Raw genomic sequence first — 23,798 nt, forward strand, 5'->3', positions numbered from 1 at the left:
TCAGACCAGTAGCCTAAAGAGCTATTTCCACATCTCACTAGGACTGTGTCAGAAAGACTCGAGTAACCATGGCAACCCCATGGCCGAGCAGGTAATCAAAATAATCTCCAATAGAGGCATTGTGTTTATATCACACTGGAACTCAAGGTTGCAGGTATAGGCAAGCACTGGGAACACTGAGCTCTTGCACACGGATACAAAGCACTACGCAGAAAGAATATGAGATATATGTGTGTCTCAAATATAAGAAAAAGCTTACCACATTCTCCTGGATCTGGCAGTTGGATACAGAGATGCTAATGGAGACATCTTCTGTAGGTATAAAACCAAACAAACAAATTAAAAAAACAAATTATCAATATAACCAGCACAATACTGTACTGAGGTGGTTGAGGAGTTAAAGAAAACATATAATATGATATAAGATGATATATTATAATATAATATAAAGATATAAGTATATAGATAAAAAAAAAGAATTTAAAGAACTGAAATTATATCTAAAATAATAAAAATGACAAAAGTATTTAGAAAAATTAATAAAATTACATTTAAAACAGAAAATATAAAAATAAAGTTGAATTCAAAATATGATTTAATGCCATAATAGTACATAAATAATACTACAATTTTATTTATATATATATATATATATATGTATATATATATATATATACACATATGTATATATATATATATATATATATATATATATATATATATATATATATATATATATATGCAACTTTTACCTAGCAAACACCTATAAATTATTTTATTTTTGTCAAATTGATCAACATAAAAAGATTCAAGGTGCTCATTTTCTTACTGAATATAATACATGGCCATTAATAATGTGTTCTCCAAAATATCTGGATGTGATATACATATTCGGTTGTTAAGTGATGACGTAAGAAGCGCTGTTTCCGGGTCCAAGCCTCAACTCACTTCACTTGAGAATACGACCTCAGCAGCCGTTTATGAGCACTGTTTATTCATATTAATCATTTAAGCTAAACGCTTTCAAACTTACGGTATAAACTCCACTCTCCTTGCTCACAGCGTCCCAAACACAAATAATTGTTATATATTTTTTTATATTTATATTTTCATTGTCTGGCTATCTGGGACTTCGGTATGGAGTTAAAGGTTAAGATTATAACTTTTTCGCTAATATTCTATCACATTGTGAGTTTATATTAGAACCTTTTGTTGTTTTCTCGTGGTAACTGATAGAGCGTTTGGACACGGAAGCGCGGCTACGTGACGTCAGATTTAACAAGCGAATAATTTATCACAAAAGCCTGTGTCCAAATACTTTCCTAAAATACTCAAATTTGCCGAAAGCAATTCATGAAAATATACAACATGAAACAGTAGGCATAAAATGGCCAAAGTAAAGTGGACACTTTCTCAGATCTGCGGTGCTTTTGATATTGCATGTCTGATATGGCAATTCCAGACATAGTATGTACGAATTGCATTCATGCCACACACCTGCATACGCATAGAATGCACTTGAATCATGATCAATAAGGTATTTATCAAATGCTGTACATATTTGTACACAATGTAACATTACAACTGCACTGCATTTCTGGATTTGTTGTGTTCCCCCCCAGAAACATTCCAAGGGTCTTTGCATGAACCCCTAAATGTTTCACCATGAAGTTCATACTGTGGTAGCTGTGATGGCCGCCGTGAGATATGCCCTTGGCGATGACAGGCATAAGTGCATGCTGAATGGCCATCTCCCACATGCGGGCCACGTCCTGTCCCACACCGCTTACAAGCACGCTGCTTCCGTAGCCCAGCGTTCCCCCTTCGGCTCGAGCCAGGTTCTCTCCCACATAGTACACCAGAGATGCTGTGGCAATCTCAAAGCAATGTGGGTTGGCACCCTCAGGCAGAAGGTTGAATGTTTTCGCTGGTTCCAGAGACAGCACCTCGGATAGAGGAATTTCCTGTTGGAGAAGGTTAAGAGGTCTTATCTGAAAGCTGAAACCTCAATGGTATTGCAGAGACATGCGTGTGGATCTGATGTGTGCGGTGATCCATGAAACCTATCAAGACAAACTATCAGCGTTATCAAAGGAAATGATGAAAGCCCTCTAGATACTTCCTAGATTCATTTGTTAATGTGCGTCTCAAGTGTCAGACTTGAAGTTACCTTATAGTATTTGCTCCCAGAGTCATTCTGGAACAGGGTAATACACTTGCTGTCAAGTCGCCAGTAATGCCTCTTACGCTGGTGCGGAAAAAAAAGAGAGGAAAAAACAACAACAGTTAAAAGACACGATCATGAACAGTCAGAAAAGATCACTTTGTAATTCACCTATTCATTCATAAGGTTTAGAATGGAAACCCAGAGCACTTACCAATGTGTCTTTGCTGTTGAAATGCACAAGCCAGCCTTCTTTCATGACATTGCTGCTTTTCCTTTTGGTGTGTTTGATAGACTGAACCACCCGCATAAGTGGGATGTTGTTGCTGGTGGAAGGGCTTACAAACATGGCGACATGTCAAAACCTTCTAGAACATGTCAATTGCAGGTCAAAAACTATTTTATAGCAATAGAATATTCGTACTGTTTTGTTCCTTTTTTATTTTGCACTTGACCTCAAACAGACAAACATCTACAACATGTTTTAACGCAAATTGTTACCTAGAACACAGCCAAACTAATAGTAAATTAAGTTATGAATGGTATTTTCCCTGTCTTGGTGTGTTGTCCTTAATATTAAGTATTTTTTTATTTTATATAATGTCCACTTTACTATAATAGCAACACCTGATAATGTATTTTAGGATGAATGTCAACTATTTGAATTGTTGGTTTTGTTTATAGAGCTTCTAGAGGTAATGAGGAGCTACCTGATGATTCTGTTGGATTCATCTGGGTCTTGGTCTTGGAAATCTCCAAGTTCACCATGTCCGGCTTCCAGAAGAGCAGCGGAGTCTCCCGCCAGAGACTCTTCCATGTCATCGATAAGAGGACTGTGTCTGTCCCCGTCATGATCATCACAACCCTCCTCCATGACCGCATCTGATTCAGCGCCGGGGCTCAACAGATCTGAGAGCCATTAGAAGAAAAGGATTGGAGCCAAAAGGAACGCAAACCAAGACAAAGTAAGTCACGTGATGTACAATGTGTGTTAAAAAAGCTGTCAGTTTAACACCATAAAAAGCAGAACATGAAAATGAGTGGTTTCACATTTCCATTTAGAAAAGTACTGTTAATAATATCATATTAGAATATAAATAGGGAATATTATAACAGAGCAGTTATATCATTATGCTCTTTAGCCTTTGCATCAGATTTTATGCTTACTGTTAATGTACAGCAATCCAGTCTATTTTTATTGCTCTGGTATTATAACAAATAATCACTTATTGAAATTATCAGTTTTAGCTTAACTGTTATAAGTGATGTAAACAAACAGATTTAGTCGTACAACATTACCCCAGTTTTTTCATCTGATCACATTATGCTACAAATGAAGAATGATGTTCACGTGGCGTTTGATGTTCAGTCGAATAAATGTTGTTTTTGTCGTCAGATTGCAGTGTTGATCACTGAATCGCATGGAGATGCTAAAGTTAGACTTGCCTCCGTTTCTTGACACCTCTCCGAGGCAGTTGTTTGGCACTTTAGGTGCACATCGTTTATGGCAGTTGAATTTGCAATCTGAGACAGTGTGAGGGAAAAGAGAGTAGAGAAGAATGACAGAGCGACAGAGAGAGGGAGAAAGAGTTAAAGGGAGGAGTGAGGGAGAGAGTTTGCTACCAATCTGGCACATAAACATATGAGTTCCTGTTGTGCTGGTGGCTGACAGGCTGAGACCTCGCACATTGAACACATGAACATTAAAGCTGTTTGTAACAGCCCAGCCAACTGCACTCTTTACTGCTTGGCACATGGCATATATTTCTCTTACACAGACACATCGTATATATAAAAAGCAGCTGTTGTGTCATTTTATATTTGTGCTCTGTTCTAGATGACACAAAAGGATCAACAAATTCTGTGATCTGTTACACTGATAGTTGCGGTGTTATCAGAACATAGGATCTGTAAAGCAAGCATCAATACACTGTATATTGGCACCTAATGTTCTAAGAATAGACAATGTTTTGAAAAAATAGTATACTATGCATACTATTTTTATAGTGTTTACTATGTACTACTGTGCAGCAGATTTCATTTATGCACGGAATACTGCATTTAAGTTACAAAACCATAGCACACTGTGCTAAGTGCTGACTCCCACAATGCAATGCATTTAATTTGCATTAAACTAGCAAAGGACCCTTTTCAGATTTTCAGGGTTCCCAGAAGCAGAAATTGTCATATTTCTACAGAGATGAACAGAAACTATATACTGCATTCCCATTTGATTCCCATAAAAAAAAAAAAAACTATAACTTTTTATAACCTTGCAAAACAGGAAAAAATATGAAGAGATTGTATTAGAAATGCTCGTGCAGCAGCATTAACTAGTTTTCTGTTTTTCTTTACTGCCAAGGTAATATAACACAAGTTATAGTGTTATAAATGTACAAAATATTTTAAAATATTAAATATTTATGATGTTAGTAAGTGTGGAAATGTGACATCAGTTTGTGAAAAGGCTTTATTTCAACTACATTTATTACTTTATTTCAAGATTTATAGAATATTCATTGCAACTGATTATTTAACCATAGCGCCAAATAAATGTTTTACACACAGCTGGATTAAAAATTCATGGAAAGCAACCTATTTATTTACAGCATGCATTACATTAAATACTGAACATGTGCCGATATTTGCACACATACTATTATTATATGTTATACTATTTCATATGTTTTTTAAAAAATTGTTGTAGTATACAATATTCTGTGCAGTATGCTAATATTCCATTTTGAGCAAAGACCTACTGTCTCATTATCTGTCTAACACAGTACATCATTCATATAATAATAACAAAACATCCTATCTGCTGGAGAAATTATAGCCAATATTATACACATTTGTGTACTTATCGTAATTTGTGTAATTAGTTTAAATGGATATTGTGAATAAACTGCAATGGTTTCTGGACAAAGTAATGATTCACAGCAATTAGTAATCATTCTGCAATGGCAGCTCAGATGAGTTAATACAGTTTTATTGCAGAGGATCAGAACTACACGGAAACATCAGGATCAGAAGGGAATTTAGACAAGGCACATTATTATGCGAAGCAATAAGATACTAAAACAATTACAGTATGGCAATAAAGCGTTATATTTTCAAGAGGATCATTCTACAACCATGGCTTTGAAATATTGAAGATAAGCTTGTACCTTTGCACTGTAGTCCCTGACGGAAGAGGCCCTTGAGGAGCTTCTTGCAGTGCTGGCAAACGGTGGGGCGCGTGTAGGAATGAATGACAAATGTGTGTGGCACCTTCACTTTAGACAGCAGGATCTTGTCTAACTCTATGGGCCGACCTATATAGGAGTTGGAACGGCCTCTTCCAGGAAAGATGTCTGATGGTGCTTTTTGCTGTAAACAAATAATGTAGTGTAGGACATCAACACAACACAAGGGCTATGTTACAGGTTTAACTGTGTATTCAAGACTTTGGTATTTTTAATAAGTCAGGTCAGTGTAAACTGTTGTATTAAACTGGAGCAAGCTGTCACACTGAGAAGAATTTAGACAATGTAATTAATGACAATGTTGTTTGTCAATGTGCACATCCTTTTCCATATTTGCTGAAAAGCTTAATAAACAGGTTGTTTAATGGCAGGTTTCACTGTGACAACTTACTCCTATACAGTGTGACAACTGGGGCATGTTGTCACAAAACGAGTTTTTGGAAGTTTGAATGTTCAATAGATTTTAGCCAAGACTTTTAGAATTATATTACAAAAATAAACCCACCCTGAGAAATATTCACTGCAGTAAAGTGTGTGACAGCTAAGCTGTTCGATAAAAATAGAAAAAAAGTTTTTGGATGAAACCTGTGACTGTGCTTTTTTGGCAGTCATTAAATTTTGCACATGTTAAACAACTATTATAAAAAGCTAATTAAAAGCATTCATTTGTCACACAAGCTCACAGGTACTAACCCGAGCGAAGTCAGCCCTCGATTAGGTGAACAAAAAGCACAAGGGCTCTACGAGGTTCATGCTGAGGGAGATTGTTGTATATGCTGAGCTTTGATGAATTTGCATCAACTCAGAACAACAACTTTCTCATCAAGCTGATCTTTAATGTGCTGCTGATTGGCAAAGATGCAGATGTCTTACCACCTGTTGTGAATAGATCTGACATCACGCAGGTGTGCATAATCAACTATTCAATGTGCTCTAAAGAAAGAAAATGATCGATAGCTTCCTGTTGCCATGTTGTACACTTCACCAAAGGCCTTAAGTAGATTCACGTGGACAGTAAGGCAGCGCTTAAGTACAGATGCAGTTCATTTGCTGTAACCTGTCTAGGTGTAGGGAACAGATTAGAGAGCGGTTAACAGATGTTGGATTCTACCGTCAACAGCCGATTAACAGCTTTCTTCAAACAAACTCAACATGTGTACCACAACATTTCTAGTGTCATGTTAAAATGCCTTAAACTCTTGAAGAAAAGAACTCAATATACAAGTTTTCTTTTACATTTTGTCAGATGAAATATCACACGGCGGTTAGTTAAAGCTGAATTAGTTAGTGCCTACCTCCATGCTAGGACTGACAGGAGACTGGGCAGGAATGAAGGGATGTGTGGGGAGAGGTAGAGAGAGACAGAGAATGAGTAGTGTTAATACACAGGACAAGCATGCAGAACTAGAACAAACAGGGGCCAAATCTATGATCTGATTATTAGGACAATTTGTAAGATTACTTTGAAGGGAGCATTTGATGCAGCATGCTGTGGATCTTATAATGTCATCAAACTCACCAGTAAAGCTTCATCAGAGGTGCTGGGAGACGGGTCAGCAGACACAGAGCGAGTGTTGGTCAGGCCGGTGAGGGACACGTTAGATAGTCGTCGTTTGCGGATGCCGCTGCAGTTGTTTGGGATTTTAAAGGCACAGCGTTTGTGGTAGTTCAGCCCGCAGCCTAGCGCAAAGAAAGTTACAAAAGACAATCACATGATGGTCTGTTTCTACTGCTGACAGAGGAGGAATGTTTAGAAATGTACCTTCACACTTAAGCCCCTGCCTCACTAAACCCCACAGCATCTCTCCACAGTGATCGCAGAACGCTGGAGCTCGATATGAGTGAACGAACAGAGAGTGAGGTCTGATCTGAAAATCCTCCACTGTAGCTGAGGCTGAAAGTTGGAAACAACACACACAAAAGTGAAAAGTTACTTCCAGCTTACCGAATACAGTGTCTTTCTCCTTAGAGCAGCACTGTGTTATCCATCAATCTGTGATCAAGTACATTTCCATGTCCCCGTCATATAATATGCTGTAATACACAGTTCATAATACGCTAGTTTTCATTTATCACAGTTATGCGAATGTAAATAATTCACTACTTTTGTTTCGTAATGGATGTTGTTCTTTTTCAACTTTCATATTATTCCTGGCCCAAATCAAAATGTTTGTTACTAATCATTATTTATGGGAAATTTGTTTTAATTGGCATTCATTTCAATGTTTTGTATACAAATACAAAGCTAAAAAGTACATCTAATTTACCCCTAAATACTGGTAACTTAAAGGTACGTACAGTATTTATACCTTATGAAGGGGACTGCATTTCTGTAGCTCGTGTAACAATGGATTTGATGAAATCTGATGTTTTTTGGAATTAGCTGGTTTGCTGCACTTTAAAACATTCCTCCCTTTTTTAATAAACATGCAAAAAAAATCAAAAGATAGTTAAATAACTGTATAAAATTAACCAAAGATTAAATTAGGTTGACACCCTCATGTAAGCTAATTCTCAATTCTAATTTGGGCTCTCTATTTCCACCCTGTATGGCACCCAGCTAATAAGCAAATAATCGCGCTATAATTAATAATGTGCCTCAGCTTGACCACAGCATATTCCAGTGCTGTACACTTTCATAGAAATGAGTCCTTAAATTACAAAACAAGTGTACTTTTTACTGAATAAAAGGAATGACCCATGTGTCGTGATCTAGAGCACAATAATAGTACAGTAAATATTATATTAAAAATGTATTATAATTATTTATGGGGAGAAACATCATTAGGGTAAAAAGAAGCTTGAAAGAGAGGTTTGAGACACATTTAAGTAAAATACTTATTCAGAATACCCATGTCGCTTTACCCCCAACAGCATGTGGGCTTTTAATCTTTCAAATTATTTGAACAGCTACTGAATAACTTTCTGACATTCAACCAAACTGAAAATCTGAGTCTTTTGTCTCTTAATATGTGATCGTTTCTCATTAGCTGCGTAACTCAGCAACATTTGATGATCCATGACTCACTTCACTTTATCAACCACAATTATACCTCACAGTGACAACATTAAAATTGATCAAATTACCTCAGATTTGATCTTTTTCTTTATTCTCAGCTAACTGTCCTGATACTTGCAATTAATCTGATCTGTGAGGTGTTTTTTTTTCTTAAAAAAAAAAAACTGCATCTGCTAAAAACATCAATGTAAAGCCATGGTTATTCATTAAAGGATTGCATGCATGCACCTGATGAGAGACATCGAGATTTGACAACCTTAAACTCTGAAACATCTGTTATTTGTGCGCAACTGTGTTTGTTCAAGTGAAGTGAGTCATAGATCATCCCAAGCACTTAATTTACAATCTACAACTTAAAATCATAATTAAAGTTGTTTTCCCATAACAACTCGCATAAATAACCACATTTTATGTTTGCATTATTTGGACTTTCGACTTCATGAGGGAATTTGCTTCGCTCTTAATCCCAGCAGCACGGAGTAAACATGTCATGATTAAAAAGGCAAACAAATGTTGCAAAGGGAATTATGTCTTTCTTTTATGAACCGTCCTCTTTCGAGCTCCCACAAGGCATGTGTATCTTTGGGGTACAGATGGATGAGAGGGTGGGCCAAATCCAATCTATCAATGGCCAGTCTGGCACTCTTTTCCCATCTCCACAGAACTGCCACAAGGCCTGGGCAGCAGGCTCTCTGGCCTTGCCTAATTCTGATCAGATGGGCAGACCGTGTGTTTGTCAGGGTTAATGGGCTAGAGACGGTGGTCCCTTCAGAGGGGCCTGTGGTCAAGCACTAATTAATTAAGCACTCATTGTGAGTGTTCGAGAGCCTTAAAATACAACAAAGAAGCCGATTAAGAGCTGCATGACATCTCTGTACCACATATTTCACTTCGAAGCATGACCTCTAAAAATAATACTCCATGCAGCACAGCAAGATCTTACAGAACAGAAAGAATTCCTGTGATACGACGAATTTTAATTGCCATCCAAACTCTTCCAAACAAACCCAGCTTTATTTATATTTGCAAATTGTACTATGAAAGGGAAGCTTTTGGGGTGGTTGGAGTGTTTTGATTGGCTCTTGTTGGCTGCATGTTGACAGGACCAATAGCTGCTGAGTGGCGAGCGCAGCGGGAGAACTGCCTGCCTCAACGCGCGCATGTTGCCTCCTCTCCAACATGGCTTCCCCTAGTACGCTCAAGTAGAATACATTCTGATTAGCCATTCTGCAGCTAAATTACCTCAATTCATTCAAATTATTGTTTTGCCTTTTGTTTAAAGGCCAAGATATGTTTGCAAGTTGAACTACCTGTAAACTGTCATTAAATGCTTCAGGGAAATGAGTATGATGCTGAAAAGGCATCCTGAGTTGACTTAATGCAAATACTTGCTTCTCTCGTCATTTTTTTCTTCGCTGCCGGTGGAAATGAGAAGTTTTCTGGCCTGACACACTCTGGCCTGCGATTCCTCTCCGAGAGAGTAAAGGTAATATGCATACCTCTTAATCAATTTTCACGTCCGGTTATTAATCCTACAGGTTCTGTATGGCGCTTGTATCTTCATGCATTTTTCTCAGTTGCAATTATGTTGATCTAGGCCGAACATCCTGTCAGCGTGCTTCAGTGAAGCCAACCCGTGGTTACTCTAAATTTATCCAGCAGAAAATAGACTTCAAGCAGACTTCAACAGACTGGGTAGAGACCCAGCAGAGAAAGCGTAGGTCATATTTTCATGAAACGCTGCTCTTTTTAATTGCGCGCAGGAGATACTGTCAAAGTGATAATCCCAGAGATCAGTATTTATTGGCCCGCTCGTTGCGCCTTTTTTAAGACTCAGGCCAATTACGAAGCACATAACTTTTGCTTTGAAAAACCATATGGTGAGCAAAACCAGATTTAATGCTATCGAAGAATTAATTTCGGCTTTTAAAGTGTTGTCAAATAATACGTTTACTTCATTAGTAAACGAAAACTATGAGCTGGGCCATTGATTTACTTTTGCGTCAGTACACGGTTAAAGTGTACCCTTCGAGAAAAGTGACAGTCACACGGGTTCTCTCAGGGGGTGTCATAATTAATAACCGTTGACCTTACTTTTGTGACAGTTGTAAAACTCTTCAGCGTTACTTTACAGTGAAAGCAGCTGTCAAGTGTGTCATTGAGAAGTGTTACTCCAGGCTCCCAAAGGCTCGAATGTGTGCATCTGGGTGTGTTAATCATCTGATTCATCCTGTCACAGACACGCACATGTACAGAGAACCACACCAGACCTGGTAGAGAGGCTGGGGGGTAGAGGAGGTGTCAGTGCCCGCTTTATCTCGTCAGAATAGACTTCACTCAATTACCTGACATAGCACTGGGAGGAGAGGAGGAGGAAGGGAGGGGAAGGCCTGCCAAGTGTTTGTGGAAACACTTTAGCAGTGTCAAATGCGATACCTCCATCGCTTCCTCAGCAAAGCAACTCCGGTTTTCACACCGGGTGCAGCATCAAAACTTGGATGCGCATCAACTTTTCCAGAATGGGAAGTGGAGGGACTAAGAGACAGAAAAACAGTCAGAAATGGCACAGGAATCGAGCTCGGGTGTGTGGCAGACTGCAGAAACTTTGGCGGGTATTGCAGCAAAGTCACAGTGTCTTGTCTAACTGATCTATAAAACAATGTGTCATGCCACAAATGAGAAGACGATGGATGTACATCTGCGCCTAGGGGCATGACTACATGCTGAGCAAGAACTATTGAACCCAGCACTTACCTGACAGGACGACTTCCACCAGGTCACCTTCCACAATTTCAGCTGCGCACCTCACCAACTGTAGGATGTTGTCCGAGTTTGGATCATGACGGAAAAGAAGAATCTTTTCATACATCCCATAGAAGCCACATTCTGGAAACTGATGGAAGAAAAATAATGTCTGTCAGGTGTTTTTACAGAGTAAAGGCTATATTGAGTGGGTGGGGTGTATTTTATGATGGTTAGCTTCCATGAATTACTTGCCTTCTCACATATTCAAATTACAGGCAACATTTCTCATACCTGAAGTTTTCATTTAGCTACTAAAAATACTCAGAAAACACATTATGATGCACATTATGATGATGATTATCATGGGACAAACCTGACTGACAAAGAATGATTTATAGCATTGAATGCTTTTCCTTTTTTCTTTTTTTCTTTTTTCTCTCTTTTTGACTGCTCCTAAACAGTTTTAGGAACAGCAGCCTCACAATCAATTCAATGTCAAAAGAAGAGAGCAACATATTGACTGACCCGTGTAGACCGCTGGGGAAATGGCTCACTAGCCTCATTCCCTATTGATCCCTGCTGGGTTGAGTTGCAGCAACACTGCAGAGAAGGCCTGCATGTAATGGCAATTCAAACCTACACAATTCACAAAGGGTACTCACATCTAAGCTATTTGGCTTTTATTACACCACAAACAAAAATATCACATATAAAAACTACTCTGGATGTCACAGTCAACTTCTATATGGACTTTGCATTCAAGTTCATACATGCAAAATATACTGGTATATCAACTATTGACATATACCACACAAATAACATATATATATATATATATATATATATATATATATATATATATATATATATGATGTTTTATTTAAAATATTGTATACACACACACACACACACACACAGAGATATTGTGTGTGTGTGTGTGTGTGTGCTTTTGAAATTGAAAATTTTAATGAGATTAAAGGAAGTAGAATTAAAATAGAAGGATATTCAACTTTTTTATAATATGATAAAAAATATTTTCTTGAATAAAATATAATAATGTATTAAATATATAAATATATATATATATATATATATATATATATATATATATATAAATGCCACATGATATAAATATAAATGCCACATAATATAATATAATATAATATAATATATAAACTTTATTAATTTTCATTTTGATCCATTCTTATTCTTCAACTTTCTGTGTTGTGTCCAATTCAATTCAAAATCCATGAATTTAAAGACACCTAGCATTAATTCATAAATTCTCTTCACACTTCATAAAGTCTTTTCTGGTTTTGCAACCATGCAGCTGAGAGCACATATGTGCCTTATATTCCTGTATGCATATAAACGTACAAAGATTCAGGAAGCCGCTTCGGATGAGATTTTTGAAGAGGCATCTACAGAGATCAAAGTATGGCACAGCGCTGAAAAGGAAGAGAACGAACGTGGAGAACATCCAATTTCTAAATAGAGACACCGAACAGCAGTGACTAACGCTGAGAAAGAAACTGCGGGATTACAAAACGGCTCCATCCAAGATATCTGGATGCTAACAGACCGTGAAAGCATATGATGATTATCAGTCTACAGGTTAACAGACTGAACACTAATCATTCGCCTTGTTCCCAATCCAGTCGAATAGCCATGTCACATTTAGTCACAAATGTGCCAAATGTGCCATTTTACAGTCAGAGCCTCTAAAGAGCATCTGATCGCTGCAAATGTTTCAAGCTCGCTTCTAACCAGAGCACTGGTTTGGAGAAAACAGCGATGACTCTATTATTGTTTAGCAACCTGGCAGAGGAGCTCACCTCCGAACGCCCACACAAGATGTACACTGCACCAAAACGCGCTGTTAGCATATCATTCACTGAGGCGGTTAGACTCGCCTTTTAACAGCATACCACTGCAAGCACGCATTCCAAACCAATGCATGGAAATTCGATTCAAGCCCTACACTCAGACTCTCCTCCTGCATTCTCACGACATTACGGCATGCATTAGATTCAGTTTGACAGCACTTGTAGGACGGAGTATCTGTTTTCACGTTTTCTTCTCGTGGTTTAATTGTGCAGATTCCTTCCCCTCTTGTCTAGCTCTAATGAGTGCTACACAATGAAGATACACAGAGGCAAGTGTGCTTTTGAGGTCACCATGACAGCAGCCTCACTGTAACAGTGTGGGTTGTCATGGCAGCGGACACCCAAGGCTCTTTCCTGATTGAGCACTATTCATTTGTTTGGCACAAATGGATGCACATATATCTGCTGCATGTCTGAGCCATCACAGCCGAAGACACACCGATCCTTGTCATTAACCCCTTGGGAGATGTCTGGCTCCGATCGGTGGAATCCTTTGACAATAACTCTATGTTATTGCCTCTTAGAGAGCTTCCCAGACCCCCTTGCTTGATGGTCTTTCATGACTGTCATTTTCTGCCATTTCTCTGTATGTGTTTTATAGATGACAGGCTAGCGCGGCAAGAAGAACATCAATTTGGATGTTGTCTTCCCTTTAAACAACTGGTTGCTGAAGCTGGTTGTCAAGGTGGAGCGAGCACTTGTGTGTGTCTAAAAAGGCAGGTATGTTGAGAGAGGAAAAAAAAGATGGACGGGCAGAGAGAAAGAGCGAGCCTGCGAGCGCTCTGAAAGCTCGTAAGGAGTGAATCATCCGTTCTAACTGTCAACCCCCTCTCGCCTACGCCGTACCAGGCTCAATGCCTTGCTCTTAACGCTAAACCGCCGTTCCTTCCTCCCAGCACCGCTTTGACATCCTAAAGAACCATAGCCCTTTAATTACTCAAACTAATGATATCAACCTGTTGTCATATTGGGAGACATGCATTATGTTACATATAAAATACATATTGGATTACTGCTATTAGAATTAAGCTTTGGCGTGTATAAATACATTTTCAGATCACGGTGAATGTGCACGTGGATGTGTTGGATGATTTGCAATCAATTAACCTTTGCATTTATATTAACTACTTTTAGCCGAGCATGCATGCAAAAACACATTATATCTATGAAATCATACTGTATTTAAATAATTACTTTTCATGAGCTCTTAAAAGTATGTTTTATATTGTATAAATATGTGTAGTGTGATTGAAATATGGACATACTGCATCTGCCATGTTGCCAGTGTCATGTGATTTAGTATCAGTTGGGTCACTTCAGTGATTTGCTTAATAGGACAGTAGGATAATAGAAGTAGTAATAATTTAGGTAATTTTGAATACTGCACACTTTTGCCTTTTGTTATGGACATGTTTTCTTGCTGTAATGATATAACATTGTCTGACCTTAGTGTGTAGGCATTGCATTAGAGTGACCAACTAGTTATTGCTTTGTTGCAAGATGTATAGTTGTGTTCAGAATTATTCATACCCTTGGTAAATATGATCAAAGAAGGCTATGGAAATAAATATGCATCTTTTGATTTTTGATTAAGATTACAAAAATCTAACCTTTCATTGGAGAATGGAGGGATTTTTTTTTCTAATACACATCGGCCTCAAGTAATCATACCTTTCATTCAATACTTTTGTTGCTTATCTTCGTCAGTTCACCCCACTTGTTTTCTATGCAGATTTTTTTTTTTAATCTGACTATAGAAGACTGTCCCATTTGATGTTCCAGTCATGTCTGACAACTGAATTTGCTGGAGTTTGTTTTTGATGAGCGAGGAGGATTTTTCTTGAAACCCTCATAAAACTACATGTGATTATGTAGGTGCTGATGGCAGACTTTTTTTCTGACCCCATGACTCAACTATTATTTGCAGTTCTCCAGCTGTGATCCTTGGAGAGTGTTTGGCCACCTAAACTATCCTCTCCGTCTTACTTTAAGACAAAATAGACCCATGTCCTCTTCCAGGCAGATTTGTAACATTTTCTGTTGATTGGAAATTCTTCATTATTGCCCTGATGGTGGAAATTTTGGGATTTGTAATGCTTTAGTTCTTTTCTTATACAGCCACTTTCTAATTTGTGAAGTTCAGCAATCTTTGCCTGCACATCATAAATATATTCTTTGATTTTACATATTGTGATTAATGATTAAGGGAATTTGGCCTTTGTGTCTCCTCATATTTATATTCCTGCAAAAGAGGATATCGTGGCTGGATAATTTCAAGTTCCTAGTAGGGCTGTGCAAATAATCGAATGTAATAACCATGCGCATCTAGTCAGGAAAGCTGGTTCTGTGATTATTAGTACATCTCCATCACGTGCTTTCAGATGGAGCAGCATTTAATACACAGAACCGTAGTTCACTGACAAGCTACGCAATATCACGTTCATTATATGCGATGTATCGTCTTTGATAATGAACGCGATATTGCATAGCTTATCATCCTCTTAATCATTCGATTATTTGCACAGCCCTGGTTCCTAGTCATCCTGGTGTGATAAAAAATGCTAATATGAATGGGAATATACTTCAGAAAATGTCTTCCTTTTTTTTTTTACTTAAAGTTTTTGAGTACATCTGCAGAAGTGACAATGCTGGACATTTACTACTATGTATGACATATTATGTATGTAAATTTTAAAGCCCATTCGCCATTACATTGGATGATAACATATTTTATCACCAATCACCAATAAGCTTTGTTCATTTTGTCCAGCTTTGTGACTGGCACTCGGTTGGCTCAGGTACGAACAATAGAATGTAATTTACTGTGCAGGACCTGTTCATTCTAATAAATATAATGAACTGAATAACAGGCTAGTAAATAAAAATCATATTTTATCCTAAAATAAATCCTACATAAGCAGCGGATACTTTATTTTCCTTTATAAGACCATGCACACATCAAATGCAATTTCCTCGGATTCAGTGCATCTTGAACTTTTGAATGTTTTGTTGATCAGGATGTTCTTATCTAGTACGTGTCTAAATGAAGTTCTGCTTGGTGAAGCTGTATTTAAATACTTTAGATGAGGTCCACACTAGTTCCTTCAGTGTCAAGTCATCAGTGAAAAAGCTCCCCCTCTCTGTGATTGCATTGGTTAATTAGTTATTTTCCCCACCCTAGCTAGAAAATGACTGCTGTATGATTGGTATTTAAATGCAAGTCACATTTTGCCAATTGCAGTGTATATGTAAGGCTACACCAAATACTGTCATGTATAAGGGCGGCCCTGTGACATACTGTATGTGTCACACATGTTCTATCATGGCTGTCTTATAGGTAGTGAAGGAACACAACATAAAAATATCAACTTGATATAAAATCTGGGCGGTTTGTGTGACACTTCACTTCAAAACAAGTATAAATCTCAGTGAGGATTGCAGACTAAAGATGTGAGCTATCAGCAACAAAGATGACATTGACAACAGCAGCGCATATGCGAAGATGTCTAACTATATTAGGCTAGGAAATCCATGCCAGTAGAAGAACAGACACCAGTGACGCACAGACCGGTGTCTTGTAAATCAGTTTTGAGGATGATAAATAAGCAAGAGGCTATGAGCAGAAGACAAATAGCTGTTCACACTGTACTGAAGTCAGCAGAGCAGTGTGGTTGTTTGTTTCTTTGTAGTGCTATGAGCCATTGCAAGCAAAAACATGAGCGAGTCAAATGTAACACCACATTGTTTTGGCTCAAATGCTCTCATATTTGGCATAACTATATAGATGTTAAACAGAGGCAATACCATGAAACATTTTCTTATTCACTGTAAAAATTATTAAATCATTATTGTTTTCATCCATTTGACTCGTCACAGTAATTTCTGGCACGTCCAGAGGAGCTCTCCGAGTTTCAGCTTGATTTATTTCATTAGTTACCATAAGTAAATTCAGAGTGGTTGGGTTGAGTGTAATGAACTTAACACTGTTGTAACTTTGGCAGTGAAGTTTGCTGTGAGAAACTGTATGAACGTGCCAGAAGGGAGAACGCTTTGCACTGAGAAATATAATTTGCAATATTATGCTTTCCAAAACATGTTTTAAAAATGTGGCTTACAACTTGTGTCTAATATTTAAGAATGATGTTACTGATAGAGGACAGTGCAAAAATGTGTGGTGTTAAAGGAATGGCTGAATTCTTTTAAAATCAAAATGCTCAATTCTACAGATTCTTTGTTATGACACAGCTCTTATAGTACATATATCATACATGCTAAATTTAAAGAGATTGATTGTATTCACTCAAATATGAAAATTCATTTTACTGATGCTCATGTCATTGCTATGTATGACTTTCTTTGTTATGCGCAACACAAAGATAATATGCTGGTAACCAGTTTTGGTGATTACTAAAATACATTGTGGCTTTGGAAAATGGAAAATAAGCATTTAACAGAGGGTTTGCACAAACTGAATCAATCCAATAATCCATGTACTCAACATAAGAGCAGTTCCTGTATAAAACATGTCACAGTCCAAAACCTCTGAGAGTGGAAATGTATCATATTCGACAGAGAGCAGCAAAGTACAAGGCTTTGAACATATACCAGAAAACCAAACATACTAGACTTCAGAGAGAGACAAGACTGCATGAACCCTAACCACCATCGGTCAATCAGTCTGCCCGAGCCATGTGTAGTCTGCAGGTTAGTAGCTGCTGGCTGTGCTGTAACAACCACTGATCAATACTACTGGAGCACTGCTCCTCTATTTATACACCCTACACACACACACACACACACAAGGAAACAACCATCCGTGTGTTCTGCAAAAGACATTGCTGCTGCATAAAGATTTCATAGACAAGGTTCATGTCATATCATATTAATATCTATAATATCAAGTTTGAGGTAGCTCACCCAAAAATGAAATTTCTGTCATCATTTGTGCACACAATAAAAGATTTTGACCTTGTCCACACAGAGACGTGTTTTGCTGTATACTTTGCATTTTCTAAATTTTGTTTTGGGAGAGTGAAACTGATATTTTTTGAAACCGGGTCCCAGAGTTGACAAATTTGAAAACACTGCCTTTGCGTTTTCGTGTGGACAGCGAATCCGCATATTTTCTGAAACAATGACATCATCAGCCCACGTCTCGCCCCTACTCAGACACTGCAACATCACGTAACAAACACTGAACGATTGCCTTTTTATTAACTAACATTAACACAGATTAATAAATGTATTGTTCCATGTTTGTTTGTATACCACGGTTTATGCGCATAGTCCAAGTCCTTCTTCTCCATTTTTAGTGTAACTCTGTGGCAGAATTACAGTGCCACATGGTGTTCTGGCATGTATACTACATCATTTTGTGTCGGTTTTGTGGTTTCGTGTGGATGCATATATTTCTTGAGACAAGGACAATAAAAAAAGGTTTAATAGGGAAAGCTCTGGCTTCATGTGGACATAGCCTTAGAGTCCATTGACTTCACAGTATGGACAAAATGTCTTTCAAAATATCTTATGTTCCAAAGAGATCATATAGGATTGGAACAACATGAGGGTGAATAAATGATGACCGAATTTCCTTTTTTGGGGCCTGAACTAGCCCTTATGTATACTGACGATTTCTAATGACTAGAGTTTGCATAGGCCAAAAAGGAGCAGTTTATTATACCAATTTAAAAAATAAAAAATAAGCTTATCATTGAGATGGTAAATGGTAGAATAGTAGAATGTCTCAGTTCAAAGCACAACATTAAGATCTCACTCATATACTGTACATTTATATGTGCTTAATCCTGTGGAGAATCATCTGGATGAGCGACACTATAAGATGAGACTGCACACTGTATCTAATTACAGCTCTCTTTTAGGACTGCTAAGATTTCTCATTGTCACCTTAATAGCTGTATGTTCACACTTTATTAGAGAGTATTTTACAGCTCTCTTCCTCGGTGCCGACATGCCCACTAACTAACCCTTGGCAAAGTGCACTCGGCTGGAGACAGCGCAAGTTCTGTTGGGCTTTGAGGTGCTACAGCAGATCATTAAAATAACATGACAGGCTTAGCGGGTGGTGCACCTCTAAATTGACTTCATAATTTTGATATTTTGCCTATGATAGGGTGAACTAGACTACCTCACACAGCATGAGGTGCAACAATCATGAAACAATATGTAAGCCAAGCTTTTGTGTGCTTCTCCAATCACTGTACTGCTTAAATATGAAATTAACAACATTTAAAATCTTGATTAGATTAAGAGTGACTTTTTTTGCCTTGTTGCAAAAGCATGTTTTATTAAAAGGGTCAATAAGGATGTGCACAATAAAGAAAATGTGGTGTACCCATCAATTACAGGTAATAACATATTTTCCACTCTGAATGAGTATACAGGTAAATATAGTTTAAAAAAGGGTAAGTATATTAAAGGTGTAAGTATTAATTTATGTGATCAAAAATATTCCTAGAAAGCTGAATTAGCATAATCAGTCTAATACACTGAAATGAGAAAAAAAAAAAACAAGAAAAAAAAACAGCTGTGTTGCTAAAGATTTTTGTCGAGCATGTAATACGTTTTTCAGGATTCAACAATGAATAGAAAGTTAAAAAGAACAGCATTTATTTAGAATTAAATTTTGCAACATTCTAATTGTCTTCACTGCCACTTCTGATCAATTATTCACATTGCTGACCCAAAAAATGTCAAAGGATATTTCACCCCTTACATACATATATCAGTAAAACAAACAAAAAGTGCTAAATGCTTAAATAAATCAGACACTTGATCTGTAATCTTCATGGTGATGCTTTAAGGTTCAACTCGAAGTGACTCACGTATACTTTGTTATAGGGATTCTTTTCAGTAACTGGATGAACAGGCTAAAAAAAAAACACTACATGACTGTGTTTGTGCTTGGTTCTCCTGAAGAGATAATTGTGTTTTCCAAACCCTGCATGAACACCCATGAAAATGATGTAACCTCCCAGTAAACTGCATTGACACTGAGACAAACACTACATATTTTTAGTCATTTCAATTACTGCAATATGCAGTGTTTACTTCATTACTGAAAGCAATTAACAAGTTTCTTTGTTAACTCTCCGTTGTATTTCCATGTTGGCACTCATGAGTGTCCATATCTGAATAATGCTATTAAATGAAAGAGCAAAAGTGAAGCCCTGAGCTCCATGTGGGTGCACCTAATAGAAACACATTTGAAGACAATTTTGCCAGAGCCTCGGTGTACCATATACAACACCAAGAATCCATTCAACCACCTGATTGGCTGAAAGACCAAAGGGTGCTTTGCAGTGCCGCAACACATTGTTGAAAAATCAAGATGAATGGGATGCTATGAAGCCACGGTTCTCAAAAACAGACGTAAGCGCACGCGTGTACGCATGCACATCATCATGTATCTCATGGTAATGAAAGCTCTTTGAATACTCTCCAGAACAGCTGCTCAACAATGGGGTATGTGCAGCTCTCATCTCTCACCCCAGTGTGTTTGTATGTGTGTCTGTGTGTCTGTGTGTGTGTCTGTGAGTGCGTGACCCCACCACACATGGCTCTCGTCATCATAATGGCACTCAGATAAGTACTTCACAGGCAATCATAATCAGTTGCCAAGCAACTAGAAAGACTCACATAGAAAGACCAGTGCTGGGAAGATGACCATGTAAGCTAATATCGATAATTCAGATATAATGTCTTAGGCAATGTAAATGTATAATTGCGTTAAAAACTACAGCTTTTGAAGCATATTTTGTTGCAACACTGTGAATAGCAAAATACACTGGTCTTTTATGCCCACTTTCAGAGAGACTCCACGTGCGTCAATAAACCTAGCTCCACGACAAGGTTTTTTTTTTTTTTTTGTGTTTTAGACCCATGATGGATGCATTAGGCTGATATGAAATCACTCGTCAAACACAAGTAGCTGTTCCACACAGCCGTCATCAGCTATGCTCATCTGCCAGCCGTGTCTATGCTATGGTCTGAGCAATGGATCGGTTAGCGCTTAGCATGAAGAGTGCGGCAGCCCCGCTGATTAATAAGAACACTTTGAGGAGCGGTAATGCAAAAAGGTGCAAACTTCAAACAAAGGCGCTATCACTTTAATTAAGCCTGATAATCCAGAGCACTAATGGATTCACAGTCTATTAGGCAGCCCCTTGATAGCACTAAGGACTTTTGTCAATGTGAGAAAGAAGAGAAATGGTAAAGAGAGTTTTCATTTCTTTCACTGCAGGTCATAATGCTACCCTTTGTTGCTAGTTTTATGTGGTAAATGTATGGAGTGATTCTATTGAAATATTGTTTTGTTTTTTTACCTATATTTCATATAAAGTCTATTTTCAAAATCTCTTTTAGAAATATCATGTGCTTGTCTTCTAAATTGAATGGCTTGGTCATTTCATAAAAGATGATTCTAAGTAATCATAGAAAATCTCCCAAAATGCAATTCTGAATCAACTGATAATTGTGTAAAGGCCATTCACACAAAGATTGAAAAATACAACAATAACAATAAAGTTTTCTTGAAGTCCACACCACAACATTAACAATAACATCACAGTCAAATGATATCGTTGGAATCACTTTCAGACTGATTTTTTTTAGGTGATTAACGATAAGAACATAAACAGCCAATCAGAATCCCTTATGCTTTTAAGAGCCTGTGCATTTAAAATGGTTCTTGTGGAAAATGGTCCATTTTCCACAAGTTGATATGGTTCATTAGGGTCTTGGTGAAAAGTTTGTAACATAGTTTGGTTAAAATTTCTCAATGGAAGTGTAAAAAACAGCTTTTTAACCTTTTCAAAGCAAGCCATTTTGTAGCATTTTCCTTTAAATGTTAATGAGCTGTGCTGATCCCGCCCCTCTCTTCCGAGCTCCTCTCAGAGAGACTGTTTACTTTAGCCACATTCATCATGAAACATGCTAATCAGCACATTATTAGGAAAGATGATTTCCAAAGATTCATTTAAAAACCTTATACTCTTTTTCTGTAGGTGAAGCTTGACCACAAATGATTTGAATGAAGATAAACGCATTAAGGTAGATCGGAGATGCATTCCCTTCAAAAACAAACGTAATCCACTGTGCCTTCAGCGGCTCAGATGTCGGGAGTAAATGATGACTGCTATGTTTATTATTACATCCAACAACAAAACACCTCATTTGATTAGGAGCTATTTCTTGTCTACATCTGCTCCGGCGGTGAAACAATGGCAGACTGATGACAGCTCACTCAGGGCGGGACTAAGGTAAGACGGCAGTCCAGTCTATGCTAAGATGCTACTGTTGTGGGAGGGTCCCACAAAGACAGACATCTGAGACTGGCTCGATTTGAGAAAGGGGCAAAGATTTTAGTAGAGTAGAGTTTTTTTATCATTATAGGGTGGTTTTGTACACACACAGCCAACACACACATTTCAGTTCAAACAGCTTGTAAAAGTGCATGTAGCATCCAATGACCCCTTTAAAGCGGCAGACAACAAACCCACAGCATTTTGCTTGATAAACAGAATGTGACTGTGTTTTGGTGTGGACACTAAAATATATCATAGTTACCCTTAAGGCCTAGTTATCGTTCTTGGTGTCAACATGCCTTAAAGGAATAGTTCACCTCAAAAATGAAAATTCATCATTTACTTACACTTATGTCATATTAAAACCTGTATGTTGAACACAAAAGAAGATATTTTCAAGAATTTTGAAGAACCAAACAGTTGTTGGTCACCATTGACCTGACCATTGACTGTAGGGAAAGAAATACTATAAAAGTCAATGGGGACCATCAACAGTTTGATTACCAGCATTCTTCAAAACATCTTAATTTATGTTCGAGATAAGAAAGAAACTCATACAGGTTTGGAATGACATTAGAGTGTGTAAATGATGACAAAATGTTCCTTTTTGAGGTGAACAATTCCTTTAATACACATTTTCACTCCGTTCTTTTATGATGTTTCCCCTCAATCTGACCTTTATAATCTTTCAGTTGCTGAGAATAAGTTTTCCGAGCAAACATCATGTTCTGTTTCGAGAATGAAAAAATAGACACATCTTCAGCTATAAATCTTATATTTACATAAATCTCAGCACTGACAAACCTTTAAACACCACATTACCCAATTGGAAAGCTTTGCACACTGTATTATAACAGAAATTCTATCACACTCTTTTAAATTGGTTCATGGTCAAGCAGTCTTGCTCCACCTTTCATGACTTAAGCTCAAGAGACATTTTTTATCCTTTGCTGTACTTAAACTGCTCTCTGGCTCAGATCTTAACTTGCATCATAACAAAGCAGCAAAGCAAAGAGGCCAAATGAAGTTGTAACAAGTTGAAGTTGATTGCCAAGGTCAGCTTATGTGTAGAACATCTTGTCCTTAAAGGGACAGTTCACCTAAAATGAAGCTTCTGTTATTATTTTATTATGATGTTATTACTTTATTTCTGTATAAAACATTTTTTATATCCTGTTGTAATTCAGTATAATAAAATTTACCAAAAAATGGCCATAAACTTTAAAGGGATAGTTCACCCAAAAATCTAAATTATGTCATTAATAAGGGTTGAGAGCGTCATGTCGTCCCAAACCCATGAGACCTCCGTTTATCTTCAGAACACAGTTTAAGATATTTTAGATTTAGTCCGAGAGCTCTCAGACCCGTTCACGAGTCAAGAACCGGTCACATCGGTTTTCAGATCACCAGTAGTTC

At 37.6% G+C, this 23,798-nt stretch overlaps 1 protein-coding gene across 2 annotated transcripts in view; it reads right to left on the reverse strand.

Moving 5' to 3' along the window:
• prkd1 (protein kinase D1) overlaps positions 1–23,798 on the reverse strand; it is a 35,769-nt gene that overhangs the window by 7,336 nt on the left and 4,635 nt on the right. The window contains exons 2-12 of one of the 2 annotated variants that reach the window (XM_052580777.1): positions 11,183–11,321; positions 7,172–7,303; positions 6,929–7,089; positions 6,705–6,728; positions 5,332–5,533; positions 3,611–3,688; positions 2,875–3,073; positions 2,379–2,502; positions 2,171–2,248; positions 1,679–1,964; positions 260–312 (exon numbers count right to left, since the gene is read on the reverse strand). In XM_052580777.1, the coding sequence (XP_052436737.1) occupies positions 260–312; positions 1,679–1,964; positions 2,171–2,248; positions 2,379–2,502; positions 2,875–3,073; positions 3,611–3,688; positions 5,332–5,533; positions 6,705–6,728; positions 6,929–7,089; positions 7,172–7,303; positions 11,183–11,321 (1,476 nt within the window). The remainder of the gene's footprint in view (positions 1–259; positions 313–1,678; positions 1,965–2,170; positions 2,249–2,378; positions 2,503–2,874; positions 3,074–3,610; positions 3,689–5,331; positions 5,534–6,704; positions 6,729–6,928; positions 7,090–7,171; positions 7,304–11,182; positions 11,322–23,798) is intronic. The other variant, XM_052580778.1, reaches the window with a different exon arrangement.

The sequence above is a fragment of the Carassius gibelio genome, chromosome B17 (assembly GCF_023724105.1).
Source record: "Carassius gibelio isolate Cgi1373 ecotype wild population from Czech Republic chromosome B17, carGib1.2-hapl.c, whole genome shotgun sequence".
Lineage (NCBI taxonomy): Eukaryota > Metazoa > Chordata > Actinopteri > Cypriniformes > Cyprinidae > Carassius > Carassius gibelio.